We start from the raw sequence: 20,922 nt of genomic DNA on the forward strand, positions 1-20,922 counted from the left end.
GCTTACAGGCGTGAGACACCTCGCCTGGCCCCTCCCATATACATTAAATCTTCCCTAGAGTACCTATAATACTTTGTACAATGTAAATACTATGTAAATAGTTGCTCTACTGTATTATTTTTTATTCACATTATTTTTTATTATGGTATTTTTATTTTTCCTTGTTTTTCTCCCCCCACATATTTTCCATCCATGGTTTGTTGATTTCTCAGATGTAGAACTTGTGGATGGGGAAGGCCAATTGTATTTGATCCATGCTCGTCTATATATCATTAAAACCATCTTGTGCACTATCAGTGCCATGAATGCACTTGGGAAAACTTTAGCCTATAGGGACAAAGTCCAGCATCTTGACCTAGCCTAAAAACTTTTAATTTTCCATCTCTGCTTACCCCCTTGACTTGGCTTCTGCACATTGTATTATCTACATTGTGTATCTGTAATTCCTGACCACACCATAAAAATTCACACCTCTGTAACTTGGTACAACCTATGCTGCCTGGGATGCCTTCTCCCTGCTCCTCATGGGAAAACTCATATTCTCCCTCAGTTTAAACCTTTACTTTGATGTCATCATCTCCTAGGCCTTGTAGATAATTCTGCTGTTACAGTTATCACACAGCTTTAATTTATTTGTGGTTATATTTATTGTTCCTATTGAACTGTGAGTTTCTGGAGGGAAGGAACCCTGGTCCTGCTTTCTAAATATCTAGCATAGAAACATGTTCTTCTTTCTGCATTCCTTTCAGTTCCTGATAGATGGTAACTGGTCAATAGACATTTGTTATAGTTCAGTTGGTTTTAAGTGCCATGCTCTTGCGAGATCAGAGCGATCTTTCTAAAGATTTCTGATGAGATTTTAAAACACTGCATAAAAACATGTAATCCATTGCCAAGTTCTTCAAGCTTTCCTTCCCAAATGTATCCCATCTCATTCCATCCCCACTGCAACTCCCCAGTCAAGTCACCATCAACACCACCTGGACCATGACAGGAGTCCGCTAACTGGCCTCCCTACTTTCCTTCTCATCTCTATGCTCCATTCATCCCATGGTAGCTAGACTGACCTCTTAAATGGGTAAATCAGATCGCCAGTATGCTGATTCTAAATATGAATGGGAAACTATGGCAGGGTTTTAAGAATGCAGGAGGGGTGACACCATCATATTTCAATTTAAGAAGATCTCACTGGCTGCTGGATAGAGAATACACTGTAGGAGGAAGCGGGGCAAGAGAGAAAGCAAAGAGATTAGTGAAGAGCTGGTCACAGGGGCTCAGGCAAGAGAGGTGATGGCAGGACCAAAGCTGAGCCAGGGAGCATTGACCAGATGACTGATAAGTTTATCAACCTTGTGCTGCTGATGAGGCCAGCACAAACAGCTCTGGGGTTACATAGATCATCTAGCTGTCCTGGTCAGTGCTTAAAATAATATATTAATGTTTTCATGCAGTAAATAGACATAAGAGGGAGGTTCAGCCAGGGCTAAGGAGAGAGATTATTGGCTTGTAACAGTTAAGAGTATAATCTTCCAGTTCCAGTTCTACCAGTTACTGTGAAATGTTGGTCAAGATGCTTAACCTCTTGGTGCTCTGTAAGACAGGTCAGTAATGGTTCCTAACTCACAGGGCTGTTGTGAGGATTAAACGAGACAGTGCTTGTGAAGTATAAGCATGAGGCATGTCAGGAAGTAGGTGTACAATAAATGCCAGCTTTATCACAAAATCTCTGTACGGGCAGAGAAAATGTATCATTTTAGCAGCAAACAATAACTGAAATATGTGAAAGGAAATCTTGGACTTAGGTACATAGGGAAGTAGATGACTTAAAAGATCAAATTCAGGAAGTGGGCAAGAAATTTTGTAGTTGTTTTAGTAATGACTAGCAAGATTGTAACAGCCTCACACTTTTCTGGAATTATATCTGGCAGCTACTAACCATTTCCCTTTACTTTGCATCCATAGAAAGAGATTTGCAACAATGAATATAGCTACAATATCTATTGTGTATATAATCATAAGACATGAGAATAAAAGTAGAAAAAGAAGTTCATAGAACCCATAGAGTGTAATTCATATTGAATCATTAACTATTTCTTCATAATAAAAACAATAGCTACTACTTAGTGAAGTGTTACAAGTTTTCTGTGCTGTGCCAGTCACTTTACGTGAATTTATTACACTCATCTGGAGGAGTTAAGAGCTTAAATCTGGAGATATGTTACCCAGATTCATGTGCAAACTTGGGCAAATAAATTACTAGAGTTATCTCTACTTCAGTTTTCTCATCTTTACAATGGGGATAATAATAATGGTACCTACCTCAAGGGTTGTGAGGATTAAAGTAGAAATATAAAGTGCTTAGAACAATAGCTAGCTTAAAGTAAATACTTGCTATTAGACATATCATTATATACTATTATTCCTATTTTACAGTTGAGGGAGCTGAGGCTGAGAAAGTTTAAGTAACTTTCCTAGGTTCCACAGCTGATGAAGGACACAGCCAGAAATTAAACTCAAAACAGCCTAACTCTAAAGCACCCTCTTCTTCACACTCTTCCTCCTTCCTTCTAGATGACAAACTTTGGTTTCTTTTTTTGAAGTAAGAACATGAGTCACGATTCTAATTGAACAGAGGGGATTTCTGGTTAAAGGCTTCTGAATGGGAAAGCTGGTGGGATCAGATAAAAAGTAACAATTTTCCTTTGGAAAGTCTGCTTGAGGGAGGGGCTTTGCCTCTGAGGTTTTCCTCGGAATTTATTGCTAATTTGGCACATACCAGAAGGTGTCAAAAACCAAGAAAAACTGAGGGCTGAGATGTACTGTTTCTGTCTAGTCAGCTCCGGCTCTGCGTTTTCTTGGGTGGAAACATGCTCATTAAATAGGATACACAGTACCTGGAGCAGATGGAAGTTCTGTTATTGCAGACATACAGGTGGCTTCCCTCCTAGCTCCTCACACTACAGGCAGATCTATTTGTGTGGGCATTAGTGGCCCTGAACTCTCTGTTTTCAAGCTGTCCGGGTATGTGGAAATCTGGATTTACCAATAGACAAAGCAGTATTCTAATGTAGTCAGTGGCAGTTTAGACCAGTGGTTATATCTCAGACTAAAGGAGAAACACCTAAGTGGGAATTCTGGCCCTGTCATTAACTTTCCTTTGGCTTAGCTGCCCTGTGCCTCAGTTTCCTTAGCTGTAAGATGGGGATAACCTAACAGTTACTTTATAGAGTTCTTGTGAGAACTCATGGGGGTGATATGTGTCAAGAGCTTAGCATGCTCACTGGCACATGGTAAGGGCTGGATAAGTATTATTGTTATTGTTGTCATGTGTGCTACTATTTGTAGTATTAAAAACAGCAGTCCTTACGGTGGCTCACACCTGTACTCCTAGCACTTTGGGAGGCTGAGGTGCACAGATCAGTTGAGGTTAGAAGATTGAGACCAGCCTGGCCAACATGGTGAAGCCCCATCTCTACTGAAAAAAAAAAAAAATTAGCTGGGCATGGTGGTATGCATCTGTAGTCCCAGCTACTCGGGAGGCTGAGGTATGAGAATCAGTTGAACCTGGAAACGGAGGTTGCAGTGAGCTGAGATCACACCACTGCACTTCAGCCTGGGTGACAGAGCAAGACTCTGTCTAAAAAAAAAAAAAAAAAAAAAGCAGTCCTAGTAGAAAGAGTAAATAATTTTGGGTGCACATCAGTTGGGAAGGAAAGTGAGGTACACATGTCTGGGTTTGGAGCTCCAGGCCATATTTTGCATCATGATTTGAATGTATCCTCTCTTATGATATTTTTGTAAAATTCTTGCTACTGGGTCACTGACATCCCTGTTATTCACTGGGGACGTTTTAGTTATATGAGAGACCAGAGTGAGCAAGCTACAAAGGATTAAAAAAAGAAGAGGAAGATTCATCTGTGTTCAACTTTAGTTCCAGGAATCCCCCAAAATTGCTGAATCCTGGAAGACCCCTCTGGCCTCAGTGTCCCTCTGCTCTAGGACTACTTGGTAGGGTAGCACCCATGGCAATGCTTGTAACTTTTCATTTGAATAAAAAAATGAGGCAGTCTTCTCTCATATGGTATTTGTGAATTTAACGTGAATTAGTAACATGGCTCTTTTTATTAAATATCTACTCTTGGAATTTTCAAGTATACAATGTATTGTTATTAATCATAGTCACCATATTGCACAATAGGTCTCTTGAACTTATTCCTCCTTGTCAGAAATTCTTCATAAAAATTTCTTATAAGAACAGAAGTTGCAGTGAGACAAGAACCATGATTCCTACAGGGATGCTTTTGTCCTCTTCTTGGGTGTCAAGGAGAAGATGGAGAGCAGGGAGACTCCAGGCACCTCAGCTATCTTATAGCAGCCCAGCAAGAAGAAGCATGGGCTGGAAAAAAGTACAAAGAATAAATGAAAGCAAATAACAATGATGATTACAACCAACACCACTAACAACAATAACTCTTCTATAGCTGTAGCTATTAACCATGTATGAGACCTTGTTCTAAATACTGCACATGTATTAGCTCACTTAGTCCTCACAACAACCCTACAAGACAAACACTGTTGTTATTTCTGCTTTACGTTGAGCAAAATGAAGTCCAGAGGGGTTAAGAAACTTGCCTACAGCTAGTAAGTGGTTGTGGCAGGAATTGCATTCTAGGCAATTTGATCTAATTGGCATTTAGGGATAACAATACAATAAAGAAGACAAAGTAGAATCACAAAGATATTCAGCTAATTCCAAAGAAAGCAGAAAAATAGGAAAAAGGTAACAAAGATCAGATAGGACAAACAGAAAATAAAAAGCAAGGATGACAAACAACAAAATAAGTTTAAACCTATCAATAATAACATTAAATGCAAATAGGCTAAATATCTCAACTAAAAGGCAAGGATCTTCAAATTTGAGTTAAAAAGTTAGACCTCATTCTATGCTGCCTATAAGAAATGCACTTTTTAAAGACACAAATAGGTTAAAAATAAAAAGATAGAAAAAAAAAGATTTACCATGCTAACACTTTTTTTTTTTTTTTTTTTTTTTTTACAAAAAAAGCTGGAGGGGCTATATCACTGTCACACAAAGTAAATTGCAGGTGAAGAATATTGCTGGGGATCAAGAAGATTATTTCATAATGTAAAAGGAGTAAGTCAATCAAGAAGACATAACAGCCGGGTGTGGTGGCTCACGCCTGTAATCCCAGCACTTTGGGAGGCTGAGGCAGGCAGATCATGAGGTCAGGAGATCGAGACAATTCTGGCTAGCACGGTGAAACGCTGTCTGTACTAAAAATACAAAAAATTAGCTGGGCATGGTGGCGGGCACCTGTAGTCCCAGCTGCTTGGGAGGCTGAGGCAGGAGAATGGAGTGAACCTGGGAGGCGGAGCTTGCAGTGAGCCGAGATCATGCCACTGCACTCCAGCCTGGGTGACAGAGCGAGACTCTGCTCAAAAAAAAAAAAAAAAAAAAAGACTTAACAATCTAAAATGCTTCTGCATCTAATAACAAAGCTTCAGAATATATGAAGCAAAACGAGACAGAACTACAAGGAGAAACAAATTTAAAATTCTAGTAAGAGCTTGAGAGCTTCCTCTAAATAAATGAAAATCAGTAAGGATATAGATTCTTTGAACAACACTATAAACTGACTTGATCTAATTGACGTTTATTGATAAGAAGTCAACAAGGGAGATAAAATGAAACACTAAAGATATTTGATTAGTCTAGTCCAGTACCCTGGTTTCAGAGTCTGTACCAAAAAGCATGGTATCTTGGAGACCTATGAGGAGGAGAGAAGTGTGATGATTTTGAAGAAAAAGAGGTCTAGAACAGTGGTACAGCTACAGAAATGGAAGGGGAAAAGAGATTTTAAGAAGATAGCCAAGTGTTACAAACTGTATTCCTTTTGAAGTTTGTTAAAATATAAAAGGAAAATCAGAATTGCTGCAAATTACTCCCGGTTGGTGGACTGTGGTTCATTGAATGAATTAAATGTGGAGTCATGAGGAGCTCTCTATTTTAGTCAAGCTTCAGGTCCTCAGTTAAGGTCGGATCGAAAGCAATAACTGTGGACCGAGCTCTAATGCTTACTCTGACTTGGGCAAGTCTTTTAACCACTTTAAGCTCAAATTTCTCTAAGTGTAAATGGGGGTTCTTTTATTCACTTATTCATCTAAACAATAAATAATTCACTGGACTTTTGCTACATGTCAGTCTCTGTATGAAGGTCCTATGAAAAAAGGAAACAAATTTCCCTTCTGACAAGGAACTCACAGTCTAGTGGGGAAGACAGACAACAAACTAATAAATAAAGAAGTATATGATATACATGATAAGAGCTCTGGTGAAAACAAAACAGAGTAAGAGAGAGAGGGAGGACACAGCGGGGCCAGGTAAGGCTTTCTGATAAGGTATAGAAATGTTGGAGATCTGGGTGAAAGGGAAAGGAAACAGCCAGGACAAGGGTCTTGAGATGTGGGTGTACTTTGTGCCTGGGTGGAAAAGCAAGGAGGCCAGTGTGGCTGGAACAGTGATCAAGACCAGGTACGTAGGGTCTTGTAGTCATGGTAACAACACTGGCTTTTACTCTGAATGAGATGGGGAATCATTGGAGGTTTTCCTGCATTCGAGTGGCAGGATCTGACTTGCGTTTTTTAAAAAAAATTGCTTCACAGTAGGAAATAGACTACTGGGAGGCAGGGGCAGAAGCAGGGAACTGCTTACGAGGCAGGAGCAGCAAGTGAAGGAGAGCAGCAATGGAGGCTTGGAAGCCAATGGTGAGATGGAAGCAGGGGTGAAGGGTTGAATTCTAGATTTATCTTGAAGATGGAGTGAAAAGAATTTGATGACAGCCAGGTTTGGTGGCTCATGCCTGTAATCCCAGCCCTTTGAGAGGCTGAGGTGGGAGGACTGCTTGAGGCTAAGAGTTCGAGAACAAAGGACTGTAAATCATGCTGCTATAAAGACACATGCACACGTATGTTTATTGCAGCACTATTCACAATAGCAAAGACTTGGAACCAACCCAAATGTCCAACAATGATAGACTGGATTAAGAAAATGTGGCACATATACACCATGGAATACTATGTAGCCATAAAAAAGGATGAGTTCATGTCCTTTGTAGGGACATGGATGAAACTGGAAATCATCATTCTCAGTAAACTATCGCAAGGACAAAAAACCAAACACCGCATGTTCTCACTCATAGATGGGAATTGAACAATAAGAACACATGGACACAGGAAAGGGAATATCACACTCTGGGGACTGTTGTGGGGTCGGGGGAGTGGGGAGGGATAGCATTAGGAGATATACCTAATGCTAAATGACGAGTTAATGGTGCAGCACACCAGCATGGCACATGTATACATATGTAACTAACCTGCACATTGTGCACATGTACCATAAAACTTAAAGTATAATAAAAAAAATTAAAAAAAAAAAAGAAAGAGGCAAGAAAAAAAACCACTGACTGTATATGAGAGAAATCCAATAAGATTAACTGCTAATATCTCATCAGGAACAATGAAGGCCATAAGGCAGTGGGAAGACATATTACAAATGCTAAAGACTAAGGGTAAGAGAATGTGTGCCTTGCTTAAAGTAATGAATCTATAAAAGATTAGAAATAGAAATTAAGCCTAAGTTTCATTTCTCTAAATCAGTTAGTTTAGTAGTATTCAATGGATCTCTGACCTAAATAGACATAAAATTTCCCTGATGTTCTTATTTAAAATGCAGATATTTGGACTACAACCTTAGAAAATCTTATGCTGGATTTGGCATGGGTTTCAAGAATCTGCATTTGAATGTGCTTTAGAAGTAATTTTATGTGGGTCATTTGAATTACGGTCCAATAGCACAAAGAGATACAGTAAAGAGTGATCATGGAGCTAGAGAGATAAGCACTAGAATCCTCATTCATCACTATCTGTCTGTTTAACTGGTGTAAAGAAGAAGTTTCTTGCATTTCTAGTTGTTATAGTTAGTAAAAATGGTAACTCTAATATCTTGTAGAGTTGTTGTAAGAATTAAATAATATATATGAAGCTAACCGCCAAATCTGATAGGCATTTGTTTTCCTCTCATTCCCACTTTCTTGCTCATTCTACTGGCATTCCCATTTTCTGATGCTACCTTCCCCTAAAACCATCATTATTTTCATCTCAAATTGTAACTTATTTTTCTTCTATTATGTCTTTTCACAAGAAAAAAATAAATTTTAACTGAAATTGTCTGTTTGGATAATTAAAATAAGGACATTAAATTTTGAACCTGGTTAGAAAATTAAAAAAAAAAAAAAAAAAAAGGAGTTCGAGACCAGCCAAGACAACATAGTGAGATCCCACCTCTACAAATTAAAAAAAAAAAAACTTAGCTGGGCGTGGTGGTACATGGCTGTAGTCCCAGCTACTTGGGAGGCTGAGGTGGGAGGACTGCCTGAGCCCAAGAGGTCAAGGCTGCAGTAAGCTAGGATAGCACCTTTGCACTCCAGTCTGGGTCACAGAGCAAGACCCTGTCTCAAAAAGAAAAACAAAAATTGACGGTGGATAAGAAAAATGTCAAGGATTACTTCAAGGTTTTTGGTCTGGGTATCTGGGTTTGGGGGGGGGGGCATTTATTAAGATGGGAGAATGATAATACCTAATCCTTGTGAGGTGGTTTCAGTGATAAAATGAGAGAATGGATGTGAATGCACTTCCTGAACTTGAAAACACCATGCAGATATAAAAGATGAAAATTAGAAAGGCATCTAGGAGTTGCTGATTCACAAATATGCCCAGATGCTAACATTTTAAGGTCAAGAAGCAGTGTTGATTTTTCCCATTGACACATTTCTATTCAATAAAGTTATTCTGAATGGCCCAGTGGCTCATTCAAAGAACCACAGTGCACACCAATATTCATAATTCCCAGCGATTCTTATGTTCCTTTTATGTTAGAAAAAACCTTAACATGGGAACAATTTATAACCTCAGCTATGCTTCTTAAAAATTGCTTTTTCGGCCAGGCGCGGTGGCTCATGCCTGTAATCCCAGAGTTTTGGGAAGCCAAGGCAGGCAGATTGCTTGAGTCCAGGAGTTTGAGACCAGCCTGGCCAACCTGGCAAAACCTCATCTCTACCAAAAGTACAAAAATTAGCTGGGTGTGGTGGTGCACACCTGTGGTCCCAGCTACTTGGGAAGCTGAGGTGGGAGGATGGCTTGAGCCTGGGAGGCAGAGGCTGCAGTGAGCAGAGACCACACCGCTGCACTCCAGCCTGACTGACAGAGCCCCACCCCATCTCAAAAAATTTTTTCTTTTCCTTTTTTTCTCCCATTTTCCAAGCTGTGACATTGCTCTCATATTTCTACCCTCCTTTACACAGCTGGGCTCAGTAAAACTATTTTAAGTTTAAATGGAAAAAAAATGTACTCCATAAACGTTTTTATTTTCTCTGAATAGTCCCTTAGGCAACTAAGGTTGCTCACCCCTGATTTAGGCCACATTGGGTCCGATGGTGTTATTAAGGCATTCACCGTTCACTTTTCAGAGCTATTTTAAGCTCTCTTGGTGTATCTCCTGGCAGGGGTAATTTTAAAATGGAAGTCCAGCAATATGAAATAGCTATGAAACCTGTCAGAAGTGAGCTACATATTTCTTCTGTCATCTGTAGAGTCAAGGTAGCTTGAAATATGTTAATAATTTTACAAACAAGTCAACACAAAAATTCCCCAATCCAAATCAGGTAGTTCAGTTTCTAGAAGAGTGAATGAAGAGAATGTGGGAAATGGAAATTCATCCAATAGGGAAAACAATACCTGTGTCATGTGGTTGCTGTGGAGAACAAGTGACACAATAAAACTCCTAGTACAGTGCTTCAGAGAGAACCCGAATGTAGGTTGAGGCACTGATCATTTTTTTAAAGGAAGTTAAAAAAAAAGCACTTTAGAGGACAGATACATTCATTCATATTCTGTTCTTTATTTTCTCTCTTTGATCTGCCCTATCCTCTTTGTCTCTCTCTCTCTCTCTCTCTCTCTCTCTCTCTCTCTCTCTTTCTATGTCTGTTCTGCTCACTCATGTGCTGGTTCCTTTAGCAAATATTTATGGAGCATTTATGAGGCAGGATTTTGCTAAAGATGAAGATCTTTTCTTGTGTACTACAGAAACCTAACTGAATTATCAACCCCTTTGTCTTGAAAGTAGGATGTTCATCACAGAGGGGGAAGACATATTAGGGAGAAATTCCACGAATATTGTCAGAATATATACCAGGAGCATGATAAGAAGGAAGAATGGTAGACCTCAGCAATGTTTCATGGCATTCTAATTTAATCGAAGAAAACCTGGTTGTACTTCATCCTGGACAATTGACAAAGGACTGAGTGTGTCCTTAGGGCCCTGCACATGCTCCTGTGGCTTTTTCACACCCCAGGCAGAAGAGCTTTGCCATAATCCCAGCTCAGGCTTGGCATAATTTGGCCTCAAGACAATGCAAAGCAAATTCTCTAAATCCAAACCAAACCTTGGGTTGAGTCACTGGTCTCCAGCTCACAGGTGACCTTTGCTTCCTCTGGAACCCTTCATACCTGAACCTCTCTGGTGCCCTGACTGGTAGGTCTTTGTTTTTCTCTGGAACCTTGGGCTTTTTTCGCTTCCTAGAACTCTGAGGCACCATGGCTAGGCTCCTGTTCTTTACTGTCTGACTGCATGCTGCTGTGGTCTGCTCATCTACTGGGAAATTCAATTCCTGTCCTGGTCACGCCCTCCTGGACTTCATGTGGGCTTCTGTTTAGACCTGTCTTAATCACGGCTAGGCCCTGAAATTGGGTTTGTGAATTCCCCAAACCTCTAGTACATCTACCCAACCCTCTTTTTTTTTTTTTTTTTTTTTTTTGAGATGGAGTCTCATTCTGTTGCCCAGGCTGGAGTGCAGTGGTGCAATCTTGGCTCACAGCAACCTCTGCCTCCTGAGTTCAAGCGATTCTCCTGCCTCAGCCTCCTGAATAGCTAGGATTACAGGTGCCCACCACCATGCCCAGCTAATTTTTTTGTATTTTTAGTAGAGATGGAGTTTCACCATGTTGGTCAGGCTGGTCTCAAACTCCTGACCTCAGGTGATCCTCCCGCCTCGGCCTCCCAAAGTGCTGGGATTACAGGCATGAGCCACTGTGCCCAGCTGTAACCCTCATTTTTAATGGCACTTTTAGTACTTTGAGCTTTATCATCAATATACATACACCCAAAAAAGAATTAACGAGACCTCTCTAGGGCCCAGAGGGGCTAAGCAGAATGATAGCCAGTTGGCAGCGTACCTGCAGAATACCCGCCAAACACTCCATTCCCTTCTACTAAACTTTCCCTTTTCAGAGTTACACGATTATCATGTTTTCTGAGATAATGACATCCATGTGATTTAGTTTAATAGGTCATGGCTCAGCATATACTCAGTCACCAACAAACATTTTCTAGAAAAATCACTGGTCTTATTTGTAAAAAAAATATGGCATCTTACCTATTCTTTTTGCTTTACTTGAAATTAATTGGTCATTTTTCTCAAACCTTAAGAAAATGAAGATGATCACAAATTTTCTATTTTTTTCTCATGCATTTAAATGCTGCACTAAATACTAAAATATATTAAATGTGAGTTGATTGAAGGTGGCCTCTCCCTGCTGCTCACACCTCAAAGATGTGGGTTGCTGATTGAGGTGCAAGTGAGTCATATGCAGAGTTTGAATGATCTGGATGCCTCCGACAAGGTACGCAGAGCCTGTAAGACCTCTCCAAACCAGAATCACCTAGCATGCTGCTAAGAAAGTTTTGAATTGTCCTAGAAACCCTATTAGAGAAAGAGAAGGACATTTTTCTATTTTGACAGCAAAAATGCAAATACGGTCATCCTAAGAATTGAGGAAGTTTACAGTAAATATCAAAGTCAAATATTTTAATATGAATTCTTTATATTTCCTTCTACATAGTTCTCTGAAGATCTTGTGTTTGTTTCTGTTTTCGTTTTGAGAAATGAACAGATGTGTGTCCAAAACTGCGAGTTGGGGAAGAAACACTTACCCAGAATGCTTCATGTTTTGAGGCTTATCCATTCGGACAGCAAGTTTGATTTTGAGATCTTGGTCGGGGCAGTTTTTGGAGACTGTCATTTTGTGCCACTCTGACTGTTTGGGGCTGTTCGGGGTGGGATGGAGAATAACCTGTAGGGGAAAAAGGACAAGCAACTAGAAAAGAGAAGCACCATTATGTTTTTATAGATTAGAAACTTTGATTATGAGTAGTGGAGTGACTTGAACAATTCCCACTGTGGAGGAGCCATGCCTGGGGATAGAAACACATTCTTTTGATCCTTCCTGGCTAATTTTGTAAAAGTAAAGATTTCTGTAATTCTGTAATGATTCTGTCATGAAAATCATGATCTCAGTGATTCTACTTTGACTTTTCTAATGTTCAGACGTACTAAACAAACCCAGAATGGAGAATATTGTCCACACATTATTCTCTACATCTTTGTATAAGAAGATGGATGCATAAAAGGAAGAAATATGCTTATATATTAGACAGTCCTTTTAGTCCACTCTTTTTCTCCATTCTTTCGGATTTCTTTCACTTTTCAAGAGGAGAAATTCCTCAAGGCCCCCAGGGGAAAATGGAAGGAACCTTATTAGATGGATGAGAAATGTGAGACTCAGGGAAGGAAAGGGACTTGCTTGGAGTCACACATTTCAACCTGATTTCACCTGGCCTGGAAATCTTATCACACAACATCCAACTTTGCCCTGGCATGGAGGAAAGCACACATGACTTGAAGAAGGACCATTTCTTAGGAAATGCCTTTCATCAGTGTGCTTCAGAGATGGCAGTTTGATTTGGGTCTTCTGCATCCATTCTTATTGTCTGGAATTCTGAGAGTGAAACAGGAAGTGAGTAACTCACTAAATCCACTTTTCGCTTTGTGATCACAGAGTTCTCAGGAGACACATGGGATCTGGGGAATATGCATTTAGGGAGGAATTGAATATTTGGAAAATCCTTGAAACTAAGGGAACATGAACTAAATATAGACACAACAAAAGCTGGGCTTGCTAAGATTTGCTTCTGTGATGGCAGCATGCCCTGGTTTGTGGCACATTGTTTTGGTTGTTTTCAAAGTATTTATTTTCTGTAGGTGCAGGGATGGCAGGCCCCTTTCCTGGGCTTCTTTTACCTCTGGAGGTGGCCGTGAGGGGCTCATGGTCTTATGGGTGGACACTCTGGCCTTCTAGATGCTGTATCAGCTTCACTAGTCATGCAAGCTTGGCCCATGCTTGAAGGGCAGACACATATGGCTCTCTGTGTGATTGTGAAACAAGACTGCTGAGAGGAAGAGGAGGAGGCCATGGCAGAAAAAAAAAATCAGCCCACTTAGATGTGCTTCATTTATGCCGATTTCTCAGCCCTTCTCTTTCTGGGCCTGACCCTTTTTCTTCATTAAGTTCCCTGTCTCTGATGAAATATACATTCTTGCTAACCACAAATTTCAAGTCTTCCCACTGTCTTATGACATGATTGAAATACAGAAAAGCCTGATTTTTCAGAACAGAGGCTGTCAATGTTTTTTGATCATGCCCTACTTTGGTACAATGTTTTTGAGCAATTAGCCCAGTATCTGTATACTAACATTTTATATTACATAAGTTTACTTTGTATTAATATATTACCTTATCACATATATCATAAAATATACAAAAATCAAAGATGGGCTAAAGATTTAAAAATCTATATTTTGGAATAACTTGCTAATTGTGGTGGCTGTGGTGTTATTAGCTATCTTTAAGGTACCACATATATTTAGGGCAAGGTACATTGTTGATGACATTGGTTATAAATCTGTGGTTTGAGTTGTCTTCTCAATAATTTCATCATGTCTTGACTGACATCTTGTCCCATCTGATTACATTGGCATTGTTTTTATCTCATGATATGAGTGACAGAGTGTTTGCCAGTAGGTCAGGTGTTGGCTCCACCATTTTCTTGTTTGCCAGGCTTGCATTGCTAGTACTACCTCCAAATCAGAGCTTTTGTGCAGTTATCTTCTGAGGTCGCTTATTTTGTAAAGGTTGATTTAGTTAGAGCTCCAGCATAAAATGTATAAATTCACTTAACTGGCACCAGAGAACTGCAACATATCATAGGACAGATGCTGGGAGGAAATGAGTGAGATAGGGCACTGCTGGGTTGTGGAGACCTCTCCCTTTTCTCCAGAAACTGCCTGTTCTTACACGTCACCCTGTATCATGTGCCACATCCCGAGGCCTGACACTTTGTGGGAGCTGCTGATCTCAGTGAAGCTGACCCTCCATCCTGAGCTGGTCTGGCCTAAGAGAGGTAGGGGTGAGATGTGCTGGGAAGCCAGAAAGGGAGGTGCTGGTAAGAGACACCCCATCCAGGGCCAGAACCGTGGTAAGTGAGAAAGGCCCTGGGCTTCTGTCTGCTCCTGCCTGTTTGGCAAAATCACAGAGGGAGCAGTGCTCTGGGCACCCGCAGCTCATTAGCAGGCCTTTCGCCATATGGATTCTGGGCGTGCTTCCCACTGGCAATATGGTGTCCATTCGTGACGCAATAGCCGCAGCTCATTACCGGCTGTGCCACAAAGACTTCTTCCCCTGTGCAACTGCTTGTTGGGGAGCCCTCTTTTCCAGGGTGGATGGAGAGATGAAGTGACCACAGCTCTCTTCTGTCTTTGCCCCCACCCTGCCATGCCTCTGACAGGCTGATGACTCATTTGTATGTGTCAGCACTGCTGAATTATGAGGGTCCTTCTGGGTGCACATGAATCCCAAGCAGACCAGACACCTCATCTGGACATTCCAGGCTGCTAATCAAGCACTTTGTCAATTCAGCCGAGGACCATGTGTGCTGCACTTTGATGTGGGGATGCTGATGTGGCCGCCACGACCCACCCCCTGAAGTAGCTGCACTCCAGCCAACCGTGGCTTCTCCTAGTTGCCTGGGCACACAGGCAGGGCCTGCTAGGGGGCTGCTTTACCCTCAGCCTTTACCTGATAGATCCCCTCCTCGACTTAGCCTATATCTCTTCAGTACCTCTTGCATACCCCAGGAAAGAATCCCTGTCCCTGAGACTGTATGACTGGATTCTGCCTTCTTGCTAGGTGCTTCATTTCCAGGTGTTTCTTTCTTTTTTTTTTTTTTTTCCTAGCAGAACACTTCCCACATTGCACTATAATTTCTGTTTTTATGTCTGTGTCCCTTATGCTTTGTGAGGTTAAGGGTTTTTACCAGTCATTATTCCTATTTGCTCTGTGCACAGCACAAATGATTGGACACAGAGGGCCTACAATCCTATAATATTGCAGGGTTGGGAAGGATGCAGGAAAACAGGCATTCTCTTATGCCTTTTGTGGAAGGATCAATTGGTGCATGCACTTTAGGGGACAATTTGGCAGTATCTGTCAAATTTCAAATTTCAGTCAGCAAAATATTTTTTGAAAATTTATTCTATAGATACCCACACATATACAAAGAAATAAATTCAAGGCTATTCACTGAAGCATTGTTTATATAGCCAAAGATGAAATAATCTAAAAATTCATCCATAGAGGATTTGTTAAATAAAATATATCTACATAATGGAATACAATGTAGCTATGTAAAAAGGAGACAGGTCAGTCTGGGGTCATATGAAAACTAATCACCAAATATAATGATTTCAGGCACCATGTAGAGAAGTGTGTATATAGTAGCTTCCAATTGTGCTTTTTTTTAAAAGAGGGGGAATATATACATATGTGCTTATATATGCTATGTTGGTACATGCAGAGACTATTTGGGGAAGGATACCATAAATTGAAAACAAAATTTTTCTCTGGGAAGAGATACTAGGGTGAGATAGAACAGAAAAATTAATTTTCACTATATATCAATTTTAACTTGTTTTCACAATGTGCATGAATTTTTTTTAATTAAAAAGGTTATTAAAAACAAAACATAACCCTAAAGAAACAAACCAAAAAGTGGTTGAATAAGTAAATGTAACGCCAGGATTCTAAACACGGGTCTGCTAAGTGTGGGAAGAATTAGAGCACAGAAACACTCTCTCGTGAGGTCCAAGTGTGGCTTCACTGCACTCTTAGGTCACCCAGCTGCTGCCCATGAAGATGCTGCCAGCAGAGGGTGTCCAGCCAGCACAAGAGCCAGGCAGGCCAGCTCCACTGCAATTGGCAGAAAGTTTCTTTGGCACAAAGGAGGGGTAAACTAGCATCTGGGGGAATGTATGAGGGGCCTGAAGAAGAGAATGAACCATTATGAAATGAGCGTGTGTGGGGCTGTGGCAAGCCCATGGTCTTCACCACCACAGCACAGCCCAGGGTTTTATTTTTGTGTAGGGACAACATAGTGTAGTGCAAATAGCCCTGGAGATGAGGCAACATGATTCCTGAAGTAACTGAACCCTCTGGGCGTCAGCATGCTCTTCTGTACAAGAGAGGTGATGACTGTGGCTGCCTCAGTAGGGTTGTCTTGAGAGAGCACTGAGGGGCTGTGCACAAAGTCTTTGGGACAGTGGCCTGGCCCATGCATGGGTCCCTGACTGGCTGGATGGCTCTGGAGAAGTCTCCTGCTTTCCATGGGAGCAAGTTGTCTCATCTATAAAACAAAGGATTTCAATATTTCAGTGGCCTTAACTTTTCTGAGTAGAAATGGCTTTGAGAAGTCGGTGAATGCTTTGGTAGCCAGTCCAGAAAAATGCATATAGGCCCAGGCACAAACACATTTGTAAACTATTTCCACGCTGGGTGCAGTAGCTCACGCCTCTAATCCTAGCACTTTGGGAGGCCGAGGCGGGCGGATCACTTCAGGTTAGCAGTTCAGACCAGCCTGGCCAACATGGTAAAACCCTGTCTCTACTAAAAATACAAAAATTAGCCAGATGTGGTGGTATGCACCTGTAATACCAGCTACTTGGGAGGCTGAGGCATGAGAATCACATGAACCTGGGAGGTGGAGGTTGCAGCAAGCCAAGATCATGCCACTGTACTCCAGCTTGGGCAACAGAGAGAGATTCCAGCTAAAGAAAAAAAAAAAAATTCCAGGGCATCCTGGATCCTGGGTCTTCGGAGGCTCATTGTGGACCCAGGTTGAGCATCCTGGGCTGGTCAGTTACGCTTGTTCCTTCTAACACTAATATTCAGGGTCTCTGAGACTCATGATTCTTAACATCTGCCTTATTGGAAAAGGAGAAATTTGAAGAAAAATGAAAGGCAGGATAATTCTTCCACTGTATGTGTGTCTATCTTTCCCTAGGGACAGAAATGAGTATCGTTTCTCAAAGAAAACAGCTAAACCTTTTCTTTTCTTTCATCATCCCCTTTCCTCCCACTTTTCTGGGTAGGGACACTGTTTTATGTTTTTGCTGTTAGCTTTATTTACTTTTCCTTTTACCTCCATCTGTGGTCTATGCTGTAGTAATATGACTCCAGGTTGATTCTGTAGATGAAAGCCAGATTGGAAAAATGGGTGAAAGAAAGGAAGAAAGAAAGGAAGCACAGGAGATGAATTCTTGCTGGCATCGTTAGGTGTGTGTGCCTGTGTGCTTGTCTGGGGTGGTCTCTCATTATACTATAGATGTTATATCAGAGGCTCAGAGAGATTCTCTGAGCTGAGATCACATAGCTTTCAGGAGTGATTATACATTAAACCAGAATGAAATAAAATTTATATTTATTTATTTATTTTATTATTATTATTTTTGAGATGGAGTTTCACTCCTGTTGCCCAGGCTGGAGTGCAATGGAGCGATCTTGGCTCATTGCAACTTCTGCCTCCTGGGTTCAAGTGATTCTCCTGCCTCAGTCTCCTGAGTAGCTAGGATTACAGGTGCCTGCCACCACGCCCGGCTAATTTTTTTTGGTATTTTTAGTAGAGATGGGGTTTCACCATGTTGGCCAGGCTGGTCTCGAACTCCTGACCTCAGGCGATCCACCCGCCTCTGCCTCCTAAAGTGCTGGGATTACAGGCGTGAGCCACCGTGCCTGGCTGAAATAAAATTTATTGAAAGTCTATGTGCTGGGCTCTGGGTATAAGGTAGTGAACAAAATAGTTTAGGTTTCTGTCTCAGTGGAGATTTTACAGTCCAGTGGGGCAGACAGAAGCCTGAATGTCTGTCAATTCTGTTTCTTTCTTTCATTGGTGATCACTTTAGTAGTATATGTGAACAAGGAGCTGAGATAGCAAATGAAGGGGACTGAGCTGTCAGGAAAGGACTCTCCAAGGAGGTGGCATTTATGCAGAGAATGCATTTATGCTTTTTGAAGGGTTGGGAGGTGGGGAGATGACAACAGATAGAAAGTCCCCTGAGGAGGGAGAGAATTTGGTTTATATGAGGGATTGAAATTTGGCCAGTGATGCTGGGGTATAGTAGGCGGGGAGGAATGTGGCAGCAGATGGGGGTGAAGAGGTGAGCAGAAGCCAAATTAAACGAGTTCAGATTTTACCACAAGCAGGTGGGGTTATTGGCAAAATCAACTTGTGAAAATATTACTGGCTTCTTGGTGCAGAGTCAATGGTTCAGATGCAAACAGAAATTTCACTATTATCTCTGTGGTTTTTAAGGGGGTTGGTACCACCTCTCAGGGATGTCTCAGAAATTTTCATGATGTTTTGATTGACAAAATAATTGGTGCCAGTCCCTGTTGGCACTGAGTGGGTGGGTCCAGGGATGCTAAACATCCTGCAAGGAATGACATGATGCTCCTTAGTGAGGCATCTTCCTGCATCCCATCTGACTTTTGAATATTCCCATGGGATATTGGTGGAGGTGAAAAAATCTGTTTATAATGAACTACGTGGAGATCTTAACTCTTGTCTTACATTTCAAATCAAAGTCTTTTTGGCACATTTCTAAGGAAATCAAGGAAACTTTACAAGTATTGCTTAACATGTCAGTAAATCGGTTTACTGATCCTCAGGCTTAGGAGTCACCACTACAGCATACATCCACACCCCACAGTGGATTTTGTAGCTGTCACTTTCACAGTGACTCTTCATATGGGAGCAAGCAAAGCACTCCTCTATTAGATCTTTGAGTATGTACATTTTGAAGTTTTTTATTATTAATTTACTTCCTTTTGTTTCTCTCTTATGTCATTGTGTTGACTTTAACATTGTCAGGTGGGCAGGCAGTTAAATCATCTAAGAACTCCACTTTAAGACAGTAAAAGACATTACAAATCTTAACTCTAAAGGATGTTTGGGTCTGATAGTATTGAGAACTCCTGCTCTATCTCCTGTAGGGCACACTCTCGTTAGTCCAGCTTTGTAGAAGAGAATCTGAGGATCAGAGAGGTTGAGGAACTTGCTTAAGGTCACCTAGCCAATGTAGAGGGGAGTCCAGGACTTAAAGTCCAAAACTGAGCCTCTCAGCACTTGGCAATGCTGCCTCTTGGTGACCTGTGCACTGGAGACCTAGCTGGGGAAATCCTCTCTGTGGAGTTCCCCTTGTGATAAGAAGTGCTTACCCGCCCGAGCTCCTTGTCCTCCAAGGCCAGGACGCCTGTGCTCTCTGTGAACAGCTTCACCTTCACAGCTGGCAGTGCATGGGTTGTGGAGAAGTCACCCTGGGTGCCCCAGCTGCAGACAGAATCAAAGAGGTCACTGTAGACATATCTGCCTTGATGAGTCTAAACTATTCCATTGTTCCCAGGTCAGGTGAATGCAGGGTTAACCCAAGGCAGCATTAGCTGTCACATCCTCTTCTCCTCCCCTTCAAAGCTGCCAGAGTAACAAAAGTGTTAATTAACTTGTTAGGCAAATGAAAGACAGATGCTCAGAAAGTTGCCATGGTCTTTACAGAGCACTATAAGGAATGACTTGAAATTAGCATAAACTCATGTTGGTGAGAACTTGTTCCCATGCATTTGCTGTATCTACAAACGATTCCAGGGAAATCACTAATATTTCATTGCATCCTTTGACTTCCTCATTCATGGAAACTGCAGTTGTAGATCTTGGGATGGGGCTTCATTTGGTTCAAGCCAACACCTGACTTTCAAATGAGACTTCAACAATAGTGGTGGGGAGGTGGGGAGCCCCATTTTCACTGGCATTCAAAGATGAGTTGAATAAGGAGATTATGGACCTCCACCCTGTTAAGGTCAAAGAGAGATTGGAAGGGAGAAGGATGAGGATGTGGGAAATGCCATTCCCCGATCATAGTTTGTGGATATGGGAGTCTCAGTTTTCCACACATGGGAGCCTGGCTTACCCAAAATCTGGGTAGAGCACCAGGTGTGGCTCACATGAGCCCTTGATGTGCCCTTCAAATGCAGCCTCTTCATTCACTCATTATTATTCTTACAGAGAATTCATCTCTATCCATTCTGTGCCTGCAAGCAGAGTGATCTTCCAGAAGTGTTAACTGGATTGCACTGAGCCCCAGGTCCATGGCACCTGTTCCATTGCACTCAGGGGGCAATCTGGACCCCTACCTATGGACTGCCACTCATCTGCTCCAATCCCACAAGCCTCCTGACTCTGCCATCTCAGACCTGTTACATGTATGTTTCCTCTGTTGGCAATGTTTCTCCCCACCCATTCACTGGGCTATGTCTTTGGGGCTCAGCTTAAAACCACTGTCCTTTGATCTCCCAATCTAAACTGGGTTCTGGTATTAACCTCTCTTTAGCATACTATTTAATTTTGCATCTTAGCAATCACTGGATTTAAATTATTGATTTGTGTCATTGTTTTATAGCAGAATCCCCTAATATTCTGTAAGCTCCATGAGCACAGGGACTGTGTTTTTATGTTGCATACCCAGAACTTAGCACAGTGCTAGACATATAGAAGGAACTTAACAAATATTTGTTGAATAAATGAAACATGCCAAATATAATGTCTTTTACAGCACTAGAAAACAG

At 41.4% G+C, this 20,922-nt stretch overlaps 1 protein-coding gene across 11 annotated transcripts in view; it reads right to left on the minus strand.

Moving 5' to 3' along the window:
* Nucleotides 1-20,922, minus strand: part of CADPS (calcium dependent secretion activator) — a 475,079-nt gene that overhangs the window by 176,009 nt on the left and 278,148 nt on the right. For all 11 annotated transcript variants that reach the window (XM_009445771.4, XM_054682049.2, XM_009445769.4 and 8 more), the window contains exons 7-8: nt 19,522-19,633; nt 12,068-12,207 (exon numbers count right to left, since the gene is read on the minus strand). In XM_009445771.4, the coding sequence (XP_009444046.2) occupies nt 12,068-12,207; nt 19,522-19,633 (252 nt within the window). The remainder of the gene's footprint in view (nt 1-12,067; nt 12,208-19,521; nt 19,634-20,922) is intronic.

Source organism: Pan troglodytes, chromosome 2 (genome assembly GCF_028858775.2).
Source record: "Pan troglodytes isolate AG18354 chromosome 2, NHGRI_mPanTro3-v2.0_pri, whole genome shotgun sequence".
Classification (NCBI taxonomy): Eukaryota; Metazoa; Chordata; class Mammalia; order Primates; family Hominidae; genus Pan; species Pan troglodytes.